Source organism: Pediculus humanus, genomic scaffold, assembly GCF_000006295.1.
Source record: "Pediculus humanus corporis 1103172108318 genomic scaffold, whole genome shotgun sequence".
Taxonomy (NCBI): Eukaryota; Metazoa; Arthropoda; class Insecta; order Psocodea; family Pediculidae; genus Pediculus; species Pediculus humanus.
Genome location: NW_002987887.1, coordinates 849,837 through 870,434, shown reverse-complemented (window position 1 = coordinate 870,434; position 20,598 = coordinate 849,837). Strand labels below are relative to the sequence as shown.

General features: G+C 33.2%; 4 protein-coding genes across 4 annotated transcripts in view; 3 read left to right on the top strand and 1 right to left on the bottom strand.

Annotated features, from left to right (window-relative positions):
• Positions 1-277: 277 nt before the first annotated feature.
• Phum_PHUM602830 (Palmitoyltransferase ZDHHC3, putative) lies at positions 278-1,521 on the bottom strand (the record flags this gene model as incomplete). The annotated part of the gene is made up of 4 exons (XM_002432816.1): positions 278-545; positions 640-798; positions 877-1,146; positions 1,403-1,521. 4 exons carry the CDS (start codon positions 1,519-1,521, stop codon positions 278-280), a joined length of 816 nt encoding a protein of 271 aa, XP_002432861.1.
• A 793-nt stretch (positions 1,522-2,314) lies between these two features.
• Phum_PHUM602820 (multidrug resistance-associated protein, putative) lies at positions 2,315-7,696 on the top strand (the record flags this gene model as incomplete). The annotated part of the gene is made up of 11 exons (XM_002432815.1): positions 2,315-3,071; positions 3,153-3,742; positions 3,822-4,454; positions 4,529-4,802; positions 4,877-5,109; positions 5,181-5,370; positions 5,457-6,267; positions 6,354-6,675; positions 6,757-7,028; positions 7,113-7,356; positions 7,448-7,696. The coding sequence occupies 11 exons, from the start codon at positions 2,315-2,317 to the stop codon at positions 7,694-7,696; spliced, it is 4,575 nt and encodes a 1,524-aa protein (XP_002432860.1).
• Positions 7,697-10,943: 3,247 nt separating this feature from the next.
• Phum_PHUM602810 (uncharacterized protein) lies at positions 10,944-12,207 on the top strand (the record flags this gene model as incomplete). Its single annotated transcript, XM_002432814.1, has 2 exons — positions 10,944-11,447; positions 12,139-12,207. 2 exons carry the CDS (start codon positions 10,944-10,946, stop codon positions 12,205-12,207), a joined length of 573 nt encoding a protein of 190 aa, XP_002432859.1.
• An 8,208-nt stretch (positions 12,208-20,415) lies between these two features.
• Phum_PHUM602700 (uncharacterized protein) overlaps positions 20,416-20,598 on the top strand; it is a gene marked incomplete at both ends in the record, with an annotated part of 11,331 nt that continues 11,148 nt past the window's right edge. Inside the window, one exon of the mRNA XM_002432813.1 lies at positions 20,416-20,442. Within this exon, the coding sequence (XP_002432858.1) occupies positions 20,416-20,442 (27 nt within the window). The remainder of the gene's footprint in view (positions 20,443-20,598) is intronic.

The following is a 20,598-nucleotide window of genomic DNA, read 5'->3' as shown; positions in this document are numbered from 1 at the left end:
TAAATTATTATTGGTGAATATAAATAAAATCCATGTGCAGGACAAGGTTTATTAAATATATATAAATTTTTTTATTTTTTTTTTTTTAGGTACTCGTAAGGTATGTAAAAGTACCTAATGAGTTTTTTTTTTTGGTTGATATTTTCCGATTACGTAACCCCAGCCAAAACAAAAGATTGCATTATGTAATTAATTAAAATTCACGCAGTCATTTACGACGCCATTCATTTGATTGCTAGCAAAAAAAAAAAAAAAAAAAAAAAAAAAAAATGTAAATTCAAACGTCGTGACTTAACAAGGGAATATCATAATATTTTTTCGTTTTTGATTTGTCACAGGGAAACAACCAGAAAATGGGATGAGTTCGACCGCAAACTTCGCTCAACAAAACGTATTTGGGTTTTATGGGACGATAACGTCCCTGATTTTTAATTTGTTCGATTCCGGTTTCGTCTCCGAAAATCCCTTGCAATTGCACTGAAAGCATGGCAATAACCAAAATTCCAAAAAGGACGCTTTCGATGGCAAGAACTATGCAATGCATTCTAAAAAAAAAAGAAAGAGGAAATGTAGATGTTGGAATAATCAATCAATCAATCAATCAATCGATGGAGAAGTTATGGAATGCGGAAAACTTACATTCTTCTCTCTTGTTCGACAACATCTTGGCTACAGTCTGGACAATCTTTAAACCAAGATGCTAAGATTAAAATGACAGAATATATTGACAGAGCACCGACATACATTAAAAATTGTATGAAGTATTTTTGGTTTCTTTCTCCGACACAATTATTTATCCTACGATAGAAAAAAATTCATCTTTAAAATGAGGGAAAACAGACATTTTTAACAATAATTTAATATTTTTCAGCTTACCAAGGACAGTGATGATCCATTCTCCTTATGCACCTCTTACAAGTTCTACAGTGATGAGCTCTTGGTGGCCTGTATGTTTCACATTTTGCACATACTGTCCAATTGGTATCAATGTCGTGATCCTTCGATCCTGAATACATGTCAGAAAAATCTACTTTGTTTTGAGGAAGCGGAACTATTCCAGGATCTGAGCAAACTGCTTTCACATGAGCTATCATTAAAAGTAAGATTATTAAATTGAATAATATTATATTGAATGATCCCCAAGCACTGAAAAAAAAGGAATCAGTAATCAGTACTTGTGTATCGATACACAAACAAACATGAACACTCGCATAGTTTACTCTGCGATTAATTAGGTCATATCGAAACATTCTCTTATTAATTGCAACATGAAAACGATAAATTTTTTTAAAATTTGATACATTTTCAAAACGTGTATTAGACAAAGATAAAAAATTTCGTTCTAAATTTTAATTTATTATAAAAAAAAATGTCTTATCTTATCCCGTTTTTTAAAATTTACCTGTTTTGCATTGTGTAGATAATCACCCATTTGATAACGGCATAATCCGCGTAAAAAATGGACAAATAGGTGACGAAAATACAAATAACACCGTATGGATCCTTAACGAATATTGTCATTTCCAACTGTGAGGTGGGGTGGGGCGGGGGGAAAAAGGAAGAGGAAAGAAGGGGGGGAGGGAAAAAAGAAAATTTTTTATTGTTATTATTATTATTGTTGTTGTTAATTGTCACGTTTTCATATGGTTTTTCATTTTAGGCATTAATAACGTTAAAGAAAAACAAAATTATCATATTCGAACCGAGTTTTGAATAAATACGTTACGATTAAACGAATATCGATCATGTCTTTCGCGAATCGAAAACGTATGGATTTAGAAAAAAAAAAATTTAAACTATTACAAAAAACGAAGTATTGTTAATAAAAATAAACATAGACGGATCACGTACGTGTGCGTACGAAAGAGTTTGACGTTTGAAAAAAAAAAAAAAATAACAGTTGGCAGCACTGAAGTAAATTTTTTGTATTTAGTGCAGTGACTGTTTAGTAACGGAAAAATGACTCATAAACATTTTATATTTAAAAGAAAAACGGTGTGTTTTTTTTTTTTTTTTATTCGCGTTTTAATTCTTCGTAAAATTTGTTTTTAAATTCAAGGGAGAAAAATGTGTGACGCGCACACGGTTACATTTACGGAAAAATATTTTTTCTTTTTTTTTTTTTTTTTTTGATTATCGTTCATAAAATTATTTTATGGTTTTCGTATTTGATCACGTGATATATGTATCAGCAGAAATAAGCAGATACAAAAAAAAAAAAAATTTTTGTAAAGCATTGTTCGTTTACAATCAATCGTATCGCGTTGGTTTTTTTTTTTTTTTTTTTGGAAATGAGTTAAATATTTAGGTGAAAATGGAGGGAAATTGGAGTTGGGTCGAAATGTGCGGGCCGGGCGGATTAGTGCCATGGTACCCATCCAAAAGAGATATTGGAAGTTGTTTTCAACAATTATTTTTACTTGTGCCAGTGTCTATCATATTTGCCATTGTGTCCGCTTATTATTGCGGTTCGAAATCCGACAGAACTCGATATCAAAATCGAAAATGCATAATTCAGTCGAGATTTACAGTTTCTTTATTAATAGCAATTATTCCAGTTATCAGATTCATTGTCGGTTCTCAGTACGCATTCGAAATGTTCCGTCCCGTAGATTATTTAACGGCAGGAGTGGAAATTATTGCTTGGTTCGTACATTCGGGATACGTTTTATCCCTAAGGCACGAAAACAAAATCCACGGTCCGGTAATCGTTCGAGTTTTATGGACACTATTAGTTATTTTAGCTGTGATCAATCTCAGAAGTCAGATTTTAACTTCACATTCCAATGATGATTTCGTATATCATGTTAAATTTGGTTTTTCATTCACACTCGTTTTTCTACAAATATGTTACGGTTTGACTTTTTTTTTCTCCTGTGGAAGTTCTCAATCCAGTTATCAAATGTATGATAGGTATTCAAGGTACACAGAGCGTTCTCGTTTGCTCACTTCGACAACCTTTCACGGTTTTGTCGAAGATGTCGATTCAGAAGATTTGGGAGTAGCCATGGAAAATGAATCTTTCACATCGAAATTAATTTTTCATTGGGTTTATTTTCTAATGAAAAAAGGTTTGATTTTCCTTTTTACTTCAAGTTTTTTTTTCATTTGTACAAAAAAATTAATTTTTTTTTGTTTTTATTTTTATTCAGGATCTGAAAAGAAATTAAAAACCTGTGATGATCTATTCGATTTGCCCAGCGAAATGAATTCGTTTTATCTCAGAACGAAAATGAATTCTGCCATGGGTGTAGTTCCAAAACCTGAAGACGTAACCGTATATGGTTCGACAGATGTCTCCATCTTACCAAAACCTGAAAAAATTACCTTGCTAAAAGCTTTACATAAATGTTTCAAATTTGAATTTTACTCCATCGGAGTGTTAAAACTTTGTAGTGATGTTTTAAATTTTGGTGGTCCTCTTTTACTTAACAGATTGGTTACATTCATCGAGAGTAAAGAGGAAAAATTAGATACAGGATTATATTGTGCATTTGGACTTTTCCTCACAACATTTTTCGGAGCTTTAACAAATGTTCATTTTAATTTTTTTATGACAAAAGTAGGTCTTAAACTCAGGGGAGCCTTAATTGGGACAATCTATAGCAAAACATTGAATACAGTGTATTTAGACATAAATAAATTTAGTACTGGTGAAATAATTAATTTTATGAGTGTCGACACAGAAAGAGTTGTTAATTCTTGTGCCAGTTTTCATTCTCTATGGAGTATTCCATTACAGGTAGAAAAAATTTTTGAAATCGATAATATTTATGTGAATTCTCACCTGATTTTTTTCTTTTTTTTTTTTTTTTTTACAGTTAATTGTTACATTTTATCTTTTGTATTCGCAAGTTGGAGTTGCTTTTTTAGCTGGAGTCATATTTACAGTTTTATTAATACCAATCAACAAAGCAATAGCATCAAAAATATGTGAATATAGCGTTAAACTCATGGAACAGAAAGATCAAAGAGTTTCAACGACGACGGAAATGCTCCAGGGCATAAGAGTGTTGAAAATTCACGTTTGGGAACAATTTTTTTTGGAAAAAATTCTTAAAATTCGTAACGTCGAAATAAAACATTTGAAATCGAGGAAATATTTGGATGCTTTATGCGTTTACTTTTGGGCCACGACACCGATAATAATATCGACTCTCACTTTTGCAACGTATTCGTTGTTGGGCAATCAATTGACTGCTGCCACCGTTTTCACAACCATGGCTCTTCTTAACATGTTAATTGCTCCGTTAAATGCTTTTCCCTGGATATTGAACGGTTTAACGGAAGCTTGGGTGTCGATAAATAGAATTCAAAAATTATTGGATTCCAAAGATAATAATTTCAGGGAATATTACGAGAATAAGTTTCAAGAGCAAGATGTAATTTACTCTTTAAAACATTGCAAGTTTAAATGGCAGTCGGACGACGACAGTTTGAAAAAAAATTCCGAGGTGAGAATTTGAATGATTCCATAACATTTTCGTACTTTTACTCGTTTTCATTAGACTCTTTATTTTTGTTGAAGGGATCAGAAGAAGTCAATGGGTCGGAAACGGATAACAATCAAATGAATCCACTGTTAATTAACGAAACGGAAACTATAAACTTTTGGGAAAGTCAAAGTCCTCCAGAGTCGGAAAGTCATTTTGTTTTAGATATTGTTAACTTAGTCGTAAGAGAAGGTAATCTAGTCGGAGTGATTGGTCCTGTGGGAAGTGGTAAAAGTACATTTTTATCCGCTCTCATTGGTGAAATTAACAAAATAAGAGGAAATATTACAATGAGGAACATCGAAGGAGGTAGTACGAATAGGAGGTCGTTTTTCGATCGAAAACGAAAACAAATTCAACTGAATTCGCTTGTTTGCCTATAGGGTGCGCTTTGGTGACTCAAACTCCCTGGATTCAAAGGGGAACCATTAGAGATAATATATTATTCGGGAAAAGTTACGATAGTTTATGGTATAAGAGTGTCATAGATGGTTGTTGCTTAACCGCCGATATTGAATTACTTCAGGGAGGAGATTTGGCTAGCGTTGGGGAAGGAGGAATGACTTTAAGCGGAGGTCAAAGGGCTAGAGTTGCACTTGCGAGAGCTGTGTACCAGGTAGAAAAATTTAATACAATGAACGTTGTAGCGGATTTTTTTTTTTTTTTTTAATCTTAATTATTTTTCAGAACAGGGACATTTACCTGTTGGACGATGTACTCGCCTCCGTCGATGTTCGCGTCGCGAGAGTCATATTTAATAAAGTTATATGCGGTTTGTTAAAAGACAAAACGAGAATTTTATGTACCAATAACCTTCAACTTTTAATCAATGCAGACTTAATAATAAAATTAAATAAAGGAAAAGTGGAAGCCGTCGGTAGGTTCTCGTGTGTTCCCTCAGGAAAAAAATAAAGTCTTTAACGTCAAATTGATATTTGTTATATATAACTTTTTGTTTTTTAGGGAAACCATCCGAAATACTGGATCGTTTTGAAGAATTCAACAATTTTGAAATCGAGTGTTCTTCCCCGTCCGAAGGTGACAAAGAAGTTTTGACAAACGAAAATAAAAACATTGTCGAATCGGATTTAGAATCAAAAGAATCTGGAGCCATAAGTGCGAGAGTGTATAAAACGTATTGGACGTCAATCGGTCATTTTTTATCCATTCTCATTTTATTATCGGTGACTTTGATGCAAGCGTCGCGAAACGTGACGGATTATTGGCTGTCGTGTTGGGTATCGGAAGAAGGGAAATACAATTCCACGGGAGATCCTTTTCCCGACTGGAGCGAATCGATCAAAAAACATTATCTCGAAGTTTACGGGATTTTAGCTTTCATGAACACCATATTTACGTTCATGCGAGCATTTTTATTCGCTTACGGAACCATACAAGCCGCCGTCGTCGTACACGAGAAATTACTCAAGAAAATATTGTCGTCGAAAATCGTTTTCTTCGACATTTCACCCATCGGAAGAATATTGAATCGATTTTCGAGCGACACATACACCATAGACGACTCTCTCCCCTTCATTTTGAATATTTTTCTCGCTCAGCTTTTCGGTTTACTCGGGTCCGTAGCGATGACCATTTACGGACTCCCCTGGCTGTGTTTAATTTTAGTGCCTTTAGTACCGATATATTATCACGTTCAAACGTCATATCGAAACGCGTCCAGAGAACTCAGACGATTGTGCAGCGTTAGCCTGAGTCCACTTTTTTGTCATCTCCACGAAACTTTACAGGGTTTGACGACGATCAGAGCTTTCAGGTGAGTCGAGCGTTGAACTTTGACCTTAGGCATACAAGTAAGAGCACACTTTTCGAATTTGCACGATTTTTAATTTTTTTTTTTAGGACGTTGACTCGATTCAGGCAAAGGAGCGACGAATATTTGGAACGTAATCAGAAAGCTATTTTTGCCAATCAAGCTGCCAATCAGTGGCTAAGTTTCAACTTGCAAATGATCGGCGTGGTGTTGGTAACCGGATGCGCCGTGATAGCAGCCTTGCAGCACAAATTCGACGTCGTGGATTCCGCCATCATTGGATTAATTATATCCTACTCGTTATCGACGACGTCACTTTTAAACGGTGTCGTGTCTTCATTCACGGAAACGGAAAAGGAAATGATTTCGATGGAAAGAGTGGGTCAATATTTGGACGAGATAGAATCCGAGGTGAGGCATTAGCGTTCGGTGGAAAACTTTTTTCCAATTTTAAATTTGGAATTAAAAAGAGGAGGGAATTTGTTTTTGCAGTCGGAAGATGGTAACAGTCCTCCGTACGGTTGGCTCAGTCAAGGCGTCATCATTTTCCAAGGAGTTTATTTAAAATACCGGGAACACATTCCACCGAGTCTCAACGGTGTGAGTTTTGAAATTCGTCCGGCGGAAAAAGTCGGGATCGTCGGGAGAACGGGAGCTGGAAAAAGCAGTTTGTTCGCCGCACTTTTGAGATTGGTCAATTTGGCGAGTGGAAAAATCATAATCGATACCGTAAACATAAATCATATCAGTCTCCAGTCGCTGAGGTTATTTTTCCTGGAACAATATTATTTTTCAAAAGAAAAAAAAAATCAGGTTTTCCGTTGTACTCAATTCGATTTTCGTTTCAGATCGAGAATTTCCGTGATTCCTCAAGATCCTTTTTTGTTCGAGGGTTCGGTGAGAGTAAACATCGATCCCCTGGAAGAATTCACGGACTCGCAAATAATGAACGCTCTTCAAAAGTGTCACATGAAAATGGCCGTCGAAAGGTTGGGAGGTTTGCAAGCGAAAATAACGTCGGGAGGGAAAAATTTTTCTCAGGGAGAAAGGCAACTTTTGTGCCTCGCGAGAGCGGTTTTGAAAAACGCAAAAGTAAATTTTTTTTTAATCTATTATAGAGAAAAGAAAAAAAAACGTTGGAACGTTTTCTCCATTTTTCTTTTTTTTTTTTCTAATCCGACAGATCGTTTGCGTTGACGAAGCGACAGCATTCGTCGACACAGAAAGCGATAAGAAAATCCAGCACACGATTCGTTCATGTTTTCGTCAGAGCACCGTGTTGACGATCGCTCATCGCATATCGACCGTCATGGACTGCGATAGAATTTTAGTTTTAAACGATGGCGAAGTCGTCGAATTCGACGCTCCAAAAACTTTGGCTCTCGATAAAACGTCGTATTTTCATCAGTTGTGCCAACAGGAAATTCACTAGGAATCTTCTCTCTCTCTCTCTATCTATCTATCTATCTATCTCTCTCTGTCTCTCTCTCTCTCCCTCTTATCTCTCTCTATCTATCTCTCTATCTCTATCTCTTACTTTTTCTATCCAAAAAGGAAAGAAAAACACTAAGTAATATAAGAAATGCGCAGTGCGGCGACATCTTATCTTTATAATTGTTAATAATAATTATTTATTTTAATTTTTAACCCCCTTTTTTTTTTTACAAGCAGTTTGCAAGCCTGATATTTCAATTATTATTACCATTATTAGTAAAGAAAACGAAGGGAAGGGGGGGGGAGGGAAATGAAAATAATTTTTTAAATTATTATTATTATTATTATTATTACTAAATATAAATTTTAAATAAAAAAATACAAATATATTTATATATAATAATATATTTAAAAAATTAGAAGAATTTCCCAAGTGTCGTGTAACGACTTATCAAATGATACCTCCAGGATTCGTAAAATAATAATAATAATAATGATGAAGACACCCAACTACAAGAGGGCGGGGGTGGTATTCGAGTAATAAAATGGAAAATTTTTCGGTGAAAGGTTTTTTTTTATTTTTTATTTTTTATAAATAGGATTGTTTAAAAGAATACAATAGAAAAGGAAAGAAAAAGATGATGAATTAACATACCTGTAAAGTAGAACAAAAAATTTTTCAACGATTCGAGTCGTTTTTTTTTTAAATTTTAATTTCAAAAGGGATTAACCGTCAATTGTTTATAATTAAAAAAAATTTTTTTTCTTTTAGGAATCGATCGATTATCATTATTATCGTTCGAGCCATCGCGATATATCGATATTTTGACGTCGCACGTTTTTCTTTTCTTTCATCTTCTTTCCTCTTTTTTCTCTTTTTCTTCTTCTTCTTCTAATATTTAAATGATTTAATGACGTAATAGGTAATGTATACGAGGAGGCGAATAAAAAAAGCGGTTCCAACGGTTTTCTAGCGTGCCGACGCGCGCACCATCTCGCGGACGTTAAATAAATTTACTTTATGCCGTTTTAACATTAAACCTAATATATACCTGTAATAGGTGACGTATATGTTGAAAAACCACGTGACTAGTACAAACCAATGAGAGCGTTATTTATAACGAAAGAGAGCGAGAGAGAGGACGAAAAGTAAAAATAATAAAATAAAATTTTTTTTACTCAGTTGGTAAGAAAAACTCGTCGGCGCATGACGTATACAACACCGTCGCGTAACCTAACGAAAATTTTTTTTTTTTAATAATAATAATATTAATTTTATATTTACTATTACGAGTTTGTGTTAAAAAAAAAAAAAAAATTGCGTCGTTTGGACAAAAAGGATTTTTTTGAATTTTGGAAAATCGTCAACGTTGCCGTCGGGAAATTTGGCACCAATGGGAAATTCTTTTTTTTTGAAATAACCGAAAAAGAACAATTTTATTAGACGTTTGAATAATTTTGACGTTGTAAGGTGAATAAAAAAAAAATTTTACTTTTTTAATTTTTTTTTTTTTTTTATTTAAAAATGGGCGTGTGTGTGCGTAAGTGCGTAAGTGTGAATACGCGCGTATGTGATTTACCTTGAAAAAATTTTATTTCGTTCGATTTTACTTCGAAAGAAAAAAAGAAAAAAAAACGTTCGTGATTGATTTTGAAAAAGAAAACGAATAAATAGTATAAACCAGGTACGAAACGTTCGAAGCCATTTTTTTTTTTTTTTCATTATTATTATTATCATTAATATCATCATCATCATCACGCGAAACGTTCGACGATGGCTCCGAACGTTTTTTTTTTTTTTTTTTTTTTTTTTTAAATAAAAAATGTTTTTTAATGGAGTCGGTTAATTACCTCATCATCAGGTGTGCGTGCGTGAACTTTGTTCGAATCCACCAACCGTCGCACATTCCATTCCAAATTTTTTTTTTTTTTCGGTTTTATTATCATCATCATCGTCGTCGTCGTCGTCTAAGCGTCAGCAATGTTGCCGTCGTTCTTTTTTTCTTTTTTTTCTACCTGTCGATTCGTAACGGAAAATATTTATTATTATTATTATTATTATGTAAATTGTGTCGATGCCGTCGCGTTTTTGTTTGTATCGTTATGAAATTTTTTTTCCTTTTTTTTTTTTTTTTTCTACATAAACCGCCTAAACGCGAACGGATTTGAAACGTTCGAACGGTTAGAATAAAAAATTAAAAAAATTTTTTTGTTAAACGTTTGCTTACGTCACGCGTCGGTTAAAACGAACGAATTTGAAAAAAAAAACGGTTTTTCTCCTCATCCCTCTCACCCCCATTTCCCCTCCATCCCTCTCTCTTCCCCTCCACCCTCTTCTCTCTACGTCACTCCATCGTTGTTGTAAATTTTCGTTTGAAAATGAATAAATTATTACTCATTACGTCTAAAAAAAAAAAAAAATGTCGGTTAGTGTTAATATTAATAATAATAATAATAATAAAAATTACGTCGATGTGTAATGAATCACACAGGTGATGTCTGGCATTGATTAAGATTTTATTATTATTATTATTATTATTAATATTATTAATAATAATCATATTTTACGTAATATCCTTCGCTTCAATAATAATAATAATTTTTTTTATAGGTGAGGAGGAGGGGAAGGGGTTTGTGCGAGTGTATAAATTAAATCAATCGTTTAATTTGAATTTTTTAAAAAAATAAATCGTATTCGCGAAAAAAACGACCGTTAATTTTTTACCGCGCACCCCCACCACCACATTCCAGTTCAATGGCGGTCCGAAACGACGTCGGTTATGTAATTAGAAAGTGTTTTTATTTTCTTATCGTTGTAATTATTAATGCATCATCCGGGGCCCCCCCTCTGTCCCTGCCCCCTCCCTCCCCCCATAGATCACACTCTGATTATTATTATTTTTTTTTTTTTTTGCACCTTTTAAAAAGAATTTAAATTAATTTCGGTTAAGTAATTAATTAATTAATTAATTTTGTATTTCCGGTTTGATTTACGTCTCGCGTTCGTCTTACCTTATTACGCTGCGCTCTATCGGTGAAAAATGAAATTAATTTTTTAATTTTTTTTTTAATTTTTCAGGATTTGCCAAGAAAGAATTTAACGGATATCCCGTCTAGTCGTCGTTAGAAAACGTTGGGGAAAAAAGAAAAAAAAGTTTTTCTGGATGACAAGAGCGGAAACGATATCGTTCAAACGATAGATAATGATATCGTGATTACGATAAGAGAAATAATTAAAAAAAACGATGAAAATATTTAAAATTAAAAAAAAAAATTTGTTATCATGGCGGACGTTATGGTTTTTGTGCGGGTTGTTCGTGTCTGCGACAACCGGACAACAATCATCGAACGAAAACAATTACAATAGTAAAAATCGATTTTATTCACCGTGGAACGTTCCGAATCCTCCGTCCTCGCCTCATCACGATGGGTATCACGGTAGCAACGTGGATAATAGTTTGGGTGGAACGCGAGAGCAACAACAACAACAACAGCATTTGGCCGATCACGGCAACAGCATAGATCATAGAATTTTTTCAACGGCGAACAAATACGACGTCGTGACTATCGAACCCGAAATTCCAGGAGGGAGAAATGATAAAAACACGCCACTCTACGGTGGAACCATTGACGGACCGATAAGACTGGAAAAAAGCAAAAGTCCATACGTCGTACGTGAGGACGTCATCATTGACAAGAATGGAGAAATGATAATTGAACCTGGAGTCACTGTTAAATTTTCTCCAATGGTCGGTTTAACCGTTCGAGGGATTTTAAACGTTCGGGTGAGTAAAATTTTCATTTTATTTTTTTTTTTTTTATCTTCTGCTTTCTATCGAAAAACAATAATCGATAACCATTGTTGAAAAAAAAAACAAAAACAAACATGGCGCGCGCGGGGAAGGGTATTCTCGCATGGAGAACAATAAAAAAATTACACAACGCGAACCGATCCACCATTTTTAAATTTTTATTTCGAACGTGTCTTTAATATTAATTGAACTTTTCAACCGTTCGACTTTTTTTTTTTTTTTTTCGTTTGGAAAAGTTGGCACGATTGGAATTCTCGACAGTCGCTATTAACGTTTGAATCCCACGCGAGAATTATTTTATTACTATTATTATTATTATTATTATTATCTCACGCGGTTTTATTCTAACGTAATAATTGAGTGATTGAATGAATTCATTCCGATCGATTGATCGAATGAATGAATGAATGAATAATTGATGACAGATTGGCACGATAATAACGATGTATCGATTCTTGTCGTTTTGTTGTTGTTGTTGTTGTCCGACGACATGTTTTTTAAACGTGCGATTATAGTTTGTCGTTTGTATTGAATGTTGTTTGCCTTCCGTCGTTGTTTAAATTTTTCGAATTTTTCTCGAAAGGAAAATTTTTTTTTTTTAAATTTTCCGTTTAAAAAAAATAACAAGGCCGTATCGTTTCTCATCGTTATCAGAGATAATGATTCGTTGGGTTGTTTGTATTTACACGAGTCGTAATTAAAAAAATGCTAATGTCAGGGCCGTAGCCATGCATTTTTTTTTTTTTTGGTTAAAATCGTTTGTACGCCCCCGGGGGGAGGGGCGATCGGTCTTTGTAAAATGTTAGTTTTTTTTCAGGTCCCACGATTTTTTTTTTTTTGTTTTTTCGCAACTTTTACAAAATTTTCTTTCTGGTTGTTGTTGACACGGTTGTTGCGTTGACAGTGGCGTCGTCGATGATATCGAACGAATCACATCGCTCTGTGAAAAAAAAAAAAATTCTTTTCGAACTGTGGAAATTGGGTCAATGCCTTTTTCGAACAAAGAAAAACATTTAATGAAAGAAAGAAAGAAAGAAGAAAGAAAAGTAACAAATGACTTAATCTCGGTTGGTATACCTGCCTCAGTTCGTCGTCACTTGGCGAGGAGGTGAACGTTCTCGGATAGATTATCTGACAAAATTTATACAAAGCACCGGAATTGCCACATTCGTATATTTACAAACCGTAAAAGAGAAAATGAGAAGACGTGGAAATAGAAATGATGATGATAATAATAATAGTCGCGTGCTTTGGGAAAAAATGTGTGACATTAGAGTAGGACGTTCGTCGCGTGGCGAATTTCGTGTACGAACGGGGGGGGGGGAAGAAAAATTCAACCGGAAGTCAAATTTACCTTTTTCTTTCTGGAATCTAAATGATGAGAACGTAATTTTGTTGTTGTTGTGGTTGTTGTCCATCTCGGATTCGTTCGATTTAAAATTCACTTATCCAGAAAAATTCCACGGTTTATGATTTTGTGAACAATTAAAAAAAAAAAAAAAAGGTTTCACCTAGTACGTATTTGTTACACACGTTTATGCCTTAACATGAAAAACAATGATGAATGAAAACAACAACAACAACAAACGCAACAAACACACGCACACACATCCTGTTTTATATTGTATTTCATTTCGATTGGCTTTTTTAATTTTCTCCAGGTTTAGGTTTTTTTGTTGATGTTGGATTTTAACCCTCGAATGAGTTTTAATAAAACGAAAAATACGACGTCATCGTTCATTCATTCATTAATTTATCACGTGATTGATCACGTGGATTTTTCAACCTGTGGGAAAGTTTTCGTTTTTTGGAAAAGTTTGTCGTTTGTGCAGGAAATTGTGAGTAAATCGTCGACGCGAGAAAACGTAAATCCGTTTTTTTTTTTTTTTTTTTTTTTTGAAATCGTGGTATTAGATCGGAATAATAACGTGTAACTAACCATCGAATTAATTTTGTCAAAAACGTAAAAAAAATTGGAATTAATTCCAATTACGTTTCTACCCACTGCGAAAACGTGTGTGTGAGAGAGAGAGAGAGAGAAACAATTTAAGAGGTCACGACGGAGTTGCCAACTTTTGATTAAATCTTTTTTTTTTTGTATAAAATAGTAAAAATCTCGTTTATTTACTCTATGAATTTTTTTTTTTTTCGCACAGAGGAATAAGTTTTCTTTCTTTATCGGGGGGAGAATGGGGGCGGGGGGGGGGAGATTCACGTTTGATTACAAACCGAATCGAGTCGTGTTGTGTAAATACCAAGGTCGGTGTGTTTTTTTTCCATTCTTTCTTTTTTTTCTCCAGAGAATGCTGGAGAACTTTTACAATCAAAAATTTATTTATTTATTTATGTATTTATTTATTAACTTTTATATTCACTCTGGCGTGAATATAATTATCCGGGATGTTTGTGTAATTTTCAAATTTTTTTTTTTTTACTTCTCGATTTCCTTTCTCTCTCTCTCTCTCTCTCTCTCTCTCTCTCTCTATTGCAAATCATTTATGTCTTTTTTCTTATTGCCTGGTCACGTTAAATTTTTAAGGTTAAATCGCTCGAGAGGGTAGGGAGGGGGAAGGGGGGGGGGCAAAATTAGGAAAAAAAAAATGAAAAATGACTCTTGACTAAGTAATTTCGTTTAAACGAAACTTTAATTACGTGTTAAATGAAAAAAAAAAAAAAAAAATTTTAATTTAAAAATGAAAAAAAAAAAAAAGTCATCGTGGCGTTAGATTTATTTTACCTCTCTCTCTCTCTCTCTCTCTCTCTCTCTCTCTCTCTCTCTTTCATTCTTTTGTCAAAGTGAAATCGGAGAAAAAAATGCAAAGAGAAAAATATGTTAAAATGCAGGAAAGACACATTATTGTTGTTTTCTTTTTGGGAAAATTACTATTTTTTCTTTTTTATCTGGGTTAGGGAAAGTTTTTTTATTTATTTTTCTAGTGACACGAACGGTAAAATAAAAAACAAATTTTCTACGGCCAGGGGTTATTTATAATTTAATTATTTTTTTTTATTTTTTCGTGCCGAAAAACTTTTTTTTTCTCTCTATCTAACAATCGAATCGTAGAGTTAGTTAAACTATTTAATTTTTTTGTTCGATCCATCGATCGATACATCGATCGATGGATCGATAAATCGTTAAGAAAAAAAAAAAAGAAAGAAAAAAGCTGAACGTCGTGATTTGGGTGATTCTCCCCTGACCAATAAATCAATTTAAAATGAAAGATGACGATGATAATAATAATAATAATAATAATAATAGTAATTATAATAAAACGGACGAATTTAATCGTGCGAAACTCGAATCGAAATAATAATAATAATAATAACGATAATGATAATAATGATAAACGATGAAGTTTAGGTTTTTTTTTTTTGAAAATTTAAAAAGATGCACGTGCGTTACAAAAATAAAAAGTGGCATTAGAATTTTTTAAAAAAAAAAAAAAAACGTCGTAGACACTAATTTTTTCCTTTCGAATTCCATCGAGTTAATAATAATAATAATGATAATGATAATGATAATAAATGTCATTGTAACGTGTTGAAATAATTAATTATATATTATTATTATTATTATTGTTTCGATGATCGACGAAGATATTTCGTATAATTGTTTTGACAGATGTAAGCAAAATTTATTTGGGTCACTGGTTCGCGTACCTGATGAGTGAAGAATGAACGATTGTTGTTGTTGTTGTTGACTTTTTGCGAAGTTTCATCGTTTGTTCCATTCAAATTTTGTTTGTTTTAAAAAATTGTATGAGAAAGCAAAAAAAAAAAAAGGAAAAAAAAACCAATCGAATCAATTTTTTGTTTGTTCGTTTGTTTGTTTGTATTTTAGAAAGGTCGCGACGCGTTTGCAAATTTTTTTAACTTTAAGTTCGATATATCGAATTTAAAATTTAAAAAAATTGCCCTCCCCCGCTTTTTGTATTACGCTTTGAGAAATCGTTGGTAGAAATCGAAATAAGAAAAATCGATCGATCGATCGATCGTTCTATTTTCCTTGCGATTTTTTTACTTTATGATTTATTCTCGTTTAACCGGAAGGGTACTGAACTCTTGGAGTTTATAAACAATGATTTAAATAAGATCAGGTAGCGAAACGATTCGTTAAAGTCGAAGGGAAAAAGAAAAAAAAAAGAAACGAGAACAACGGACACAGGTAGAAATTTTTTCTCTCGTGTATAATTTTTTTTTTTTTTTTTTTTTTTTTATAGGCTGGGAAGGAAATAAAAATAATTTTTTTTTCTAATAGTTACATCCGGTTTGTCGATTTTCAGTCACCCCACTTCCTGTCTGTCATCTGATCGTTCGATTCCGTTAAAATTTTTTTTTAATCAGAATTCCCAATGGAATTTCATTTCAGATAAATGATTCGTTTCGTTTGGTTTTTTTTTTTTTTTTTATATTAAAATATTTAATTCGAGGGATGACGTCATAGGTATGGTTGGGAAAACATGTTGTGATTTCAAGGAAAGGATTCTCGAGTAGGAAAAATCACAACAACGCGTTATAGGGTATCAAGTCGAAGGACGACGCACTTTATCCCGTGCCAATTTTTATTCTCCGCCTTCGAGTCGTGCGTGGAATCAAGGTGCGAGGAGGTTAATCGCTCGTTCTAGAAATGCGTTTGCAATTCGACCCCCTCCCCCACCCCATCCCACCCCCCTTACGTTTGGAAAAAATTTTATAAAATTTGTTTGACCGGTCGGTAACGAACGATACCTAATTATGCGTGGGTGCACGGATGCGTGTGTGAATGCGTTCGTAAGTACTTTTCGGTAGCGAGGAAAAAATTATCATTATTATTATTATTATTTAGTCTGACGTTAATTTAAAAGAACAGCAGTAGACGAAAACGAAAATAATAATAATAATAATAATGATTATTATTATCAGGTGTTAAATAATACCGGAAATTCGAAATGCAAATGAAATTTGGCAACGTCTCTTTTTCCTCTCTACTACCTGGACGAATCGTAAAATTTTATGACCGGAAATTGATAAATTTTTTTTTTTTAATTTTAAATCGTAATGGTAATAATAATAATAATAAGTTACAGTAAACGATTTCAAACGCATTGTTGAAATAATAATAATATTAATACCAGAGTATACCTGAAAACGAATCGCATTGATGATAATAACTAAAAATTTTTTTCATAACGGAACAATCGACCGAAATTTTTTTTTTTTTTTTTTGTAACGTTTCGAATGTGGTTGTGGTTGTTGTTGTTGTTGTTGTTTGTTATTAATTAATTTGTTTAACCGTAAAAAATTTATGGAAATTATTATTATTATTAATATTAATATTAATACTACTTGAACCGTTCGGATGTGTATAATAATAATAATAATAATAAAACACCGAAAAAAAAAAACAAAAAACTTTACTTCCGGTTTTCTTTTTACTTTACCGTTTTTAAGTATAAATTAAGTAATTTTTTTTTCCCCGTCGTGACGTCATAAATTTTTCATTAAATTGTTCAGTCGAGAGGTATTCTTGCCATTGTGATCGTTGTTGTTGTTGTTGTTGTTCGTTGACCTCCAAAAAAAACATCTGCCCCATGATGATGATGATGATGGGTAGAAAGAAAAAATCTCTCACACGGAAACGGTTGGTTCGAGTATTTGTGACCTTGAACTTGTACGTCTTCTGCTCGTACCTATGATACATATCACCTGATGTTCTTACGTAAATGATTCTTTCCTTTTCTTCCTCGTACCTTTTCTGTCGAACGTTCTGGAAAAAAATAAAAACGAATTAATTTATCAATATTTTTGTGTTGTTGTTGTCGTTGTCGTCGTTATTGTTGTAGTTGTTGTTGTTGTGTTTGTTTTCGTAGTTGTTGTTGTTGTTGTTGTTGTCGTTTTTTAAGGTTCGAAATAAAAAAACGGTGGGAATCGAAACGACGATTAATTTAATTATCGATTATCGTACAAATCAACAAGCAGAAGACGAAAAATTTAACAAACGAAACCGTTAGAAAATGACACTTTCTCGATTATGAACGTTAGCCGAACGTTGTAAATTAAAAAACCGTTAGAAGGAAAGGGGGAGGAGAGGGGAGTGGGGAGGGGGGAAAGAAAAACCGACGGAGTATCGATTCGTGATTTTTTTTTTTTTTTTTTCGGATTGCAAACGTGATCAGACATGAAAAAGTAATTATTTTCCATTCGTAAAAAAAAAAAATAATTGGTAATAATTATTACTAACGAGGTGATGGTGGTGGTGGTGGTGGTGGTAGTGGTGATGATAATAAATAAATTAACAAGCAGACGACGACGACGATTCGCTTTATTTTTCGCTTAATTATTAAATGAGATGATTGTAATGACGTCATAATCGTAACCTACGTACGTATAATTACTTATTACTTCATTTTTTAATTGGTGACCGCGATGTGTGTGATTATCGTTTCCCATTCATTCATTCATTCATTCATTCATTCATTCACTGACTAGTACTTCCGGGGGAGAGAAAATTTTTTTTTTTTTTTTTCTAATCCAGATTTCCGTCCGATTCGCGGATAATTCGCGATTTTCATCACGTGGTGGAAATGATAGAAAAAAAAAAAAAAAAAAAAAGCGTCTCGCACGTTTTCGTGGTAGTTTCGTTCACGTCACGTGACGGGTGAAAAGGTCATCGTAATTTTGTCCGGGGTCGCGACACATTCTCGAATTGTTTTTAATAAGTCTTATTACTTCCTGTCCCGATTGAAAAATTTTTTTTCTTACGTAATAATTCTTATTTGTTTCCTTTTGAATGCGACAAATTATATTGAGATGAAGAAAATTTCATTGTTTGTTTGTTTGTTTGTTTGTTGTTGGCATTTCTCAAGCACCGCCCAAAATTCTAGAGTTTTTCATTCGCGCACGTTTGTATTTATTTCGTAGTTGAGATTTTTTTTTTTTTTTTTTTCTTTTCGACCGTCTGGAAAAGAAATTACTTCCTTCCGCCATGTGCAAAAAAAAAAAAAAAAAAAAAATTTAATCCCGTTTCCGGAATGCCAAATTCGAAACGTAAAAATTTTTTTTTTTTTTTTTTTGCTATCATTAAGCGTAATTCACTCGATTAAAAAAACGAATAGGAGAAAATTTTTTTTTGACATATTACCTGTCAGCTTGTAACGGGACTTAATAGGTAATTAATGAAAACAACCGAGTGTATATATTTTTTTCCAGGCGGTTACATAATTTGACCCGAGATTCGAATCGAGGGGAGGGAGGAGGTGGCAGGGGAGCGGGTAGGTGGGGGGGGGAACGTACGTTCGTCGAACGAATCCGAGCCCCACTTAAGACATTAAAAAAAAAAAACTTCTCGTGTGTCGTTTTTGACGTATCTCGAAATACGCAAAAAAAAAATTTTTTTTTTTTTTTTTTTTGGTTTCATTCACTCACCTGACTAATTATTATTATTATTATTATTATTATTATTATTATTATTATTATTATTATTATTATTATTATTATTATTATTATTATTATTATTATTATTATTATTATTATTATTATTATTATTATTATTATTATTATTACAAACAAACAAACAAACGTAAACGTGATGCAAAATGTGATTCCGACTAATAGCAAAGAAAAAAAAAAAACAAACAAACAAACAAACTTTCATTTGCGCTCCTTGTTTGAAATCGTTTGAAAAATTTTTTTTTTTTTTTTTTTTGCTATACTCAATCGAATGGTTTTAAGGAGTCGTGAACGCCCGCAAAAAAAATCAGACGGTTCTTTTTTTTTTCAACAATTTTTTTTTTTTTTTGCTCTCGCTTCGATTTCTGCGTCGCAATCAAGCGTTTTTACCGGATATCAATCGTTTCTCTTCCTTCCTTAATAAAGAAAGAAACGTGGGGGGAAGGGGGGAGGAGAAACGGAAGGAAAACGGGGGGAAGGGAAAATTATGTTAATACGCACGCACGCACGCACACACAAATAATATATATTTTTCGCGTATGAGGAACAAGAAAGAAATTAACATTTACTACGATTGTAATAATAATAATAATAATAATGGGATTTATAGTAGTAGTAGTAATAATAATAATAATAATGGTAATTACGGCCGAATGTTTTTTTTTTTTTTTTTTTTTTTTTTTTTTTTTAAAAAAAAACGGGGCATTAAATTTCTATTATAATTACCGTTACCGAATTACAAAGTCGTTAAACGTGCAAAAAGAAAAAATAGTCAAAGGAAAGGAGGGGGGAGAGGAGGTGGAAGAGGGGGAGAATACACGGGCGTTAAAAAAAAAAAAAAAAAAAAAAAAAACATTACATGGTGTCATTTATTCATTTTATTTCTTTCTTTTACTATTATTATTATTATTATTATTATTATTATTATTATTATTATTATTATTATTTTTATTATTATCCACCATTAAACACGACAAGGCTACTTGTCGGAGTTTTTAAGTATTTATCCGAGGTTTCTACCCGATTCCTTAGGGACAAATACTCGAATTTCGGTAGTGCCACTTATTATAAGATAGCACCACATCAATTCTTGAAGGTCTTCCTGAGTCCGTCTTTTTCGATGGGAACGATTTGTCTCCTGAACTGGGCTCCGGTGACTAACATCTTTGGAGTGGCCAGGGTCAGAAGCAGTGAAATTCACGTTCTCGTCGAGCTGCCTCAGGTCGACAGTAGAACAAGATTTTGTTTTTGGTTCTTACTTTGTCTTGTTCTCATTTTTTTGCTCTTTTTAAGCCAACAGCACGTGGCGTTCTCAAACGGTCAGCCATCCAAGTTTGCACCACGCCCGATGCTGCTTAACTTCGGTGATCGTACGGGAACCGGTGTGACCAGCACGCTATGGCCGTTGGCTTTATTATTATTATTATTATTATTATTATTATTATTATTATTATTATTATTATTATTTTCAAACACTATGAAAGTCGTGAAATTAATTGAAACCGTTCAAAATACCTGAACGTTCGTTTAATTACCCCTTTTTCTTTTCTTTTGTTGATTGTTCCTGACCGACTAAAGTAGTAGTAATAGTAGTAGTAGTAATAGTAGTAGTAGTAATAGTAGTAGTAGTAGTAGTAGGAGGAGGAGGAGGAGGAGGAGG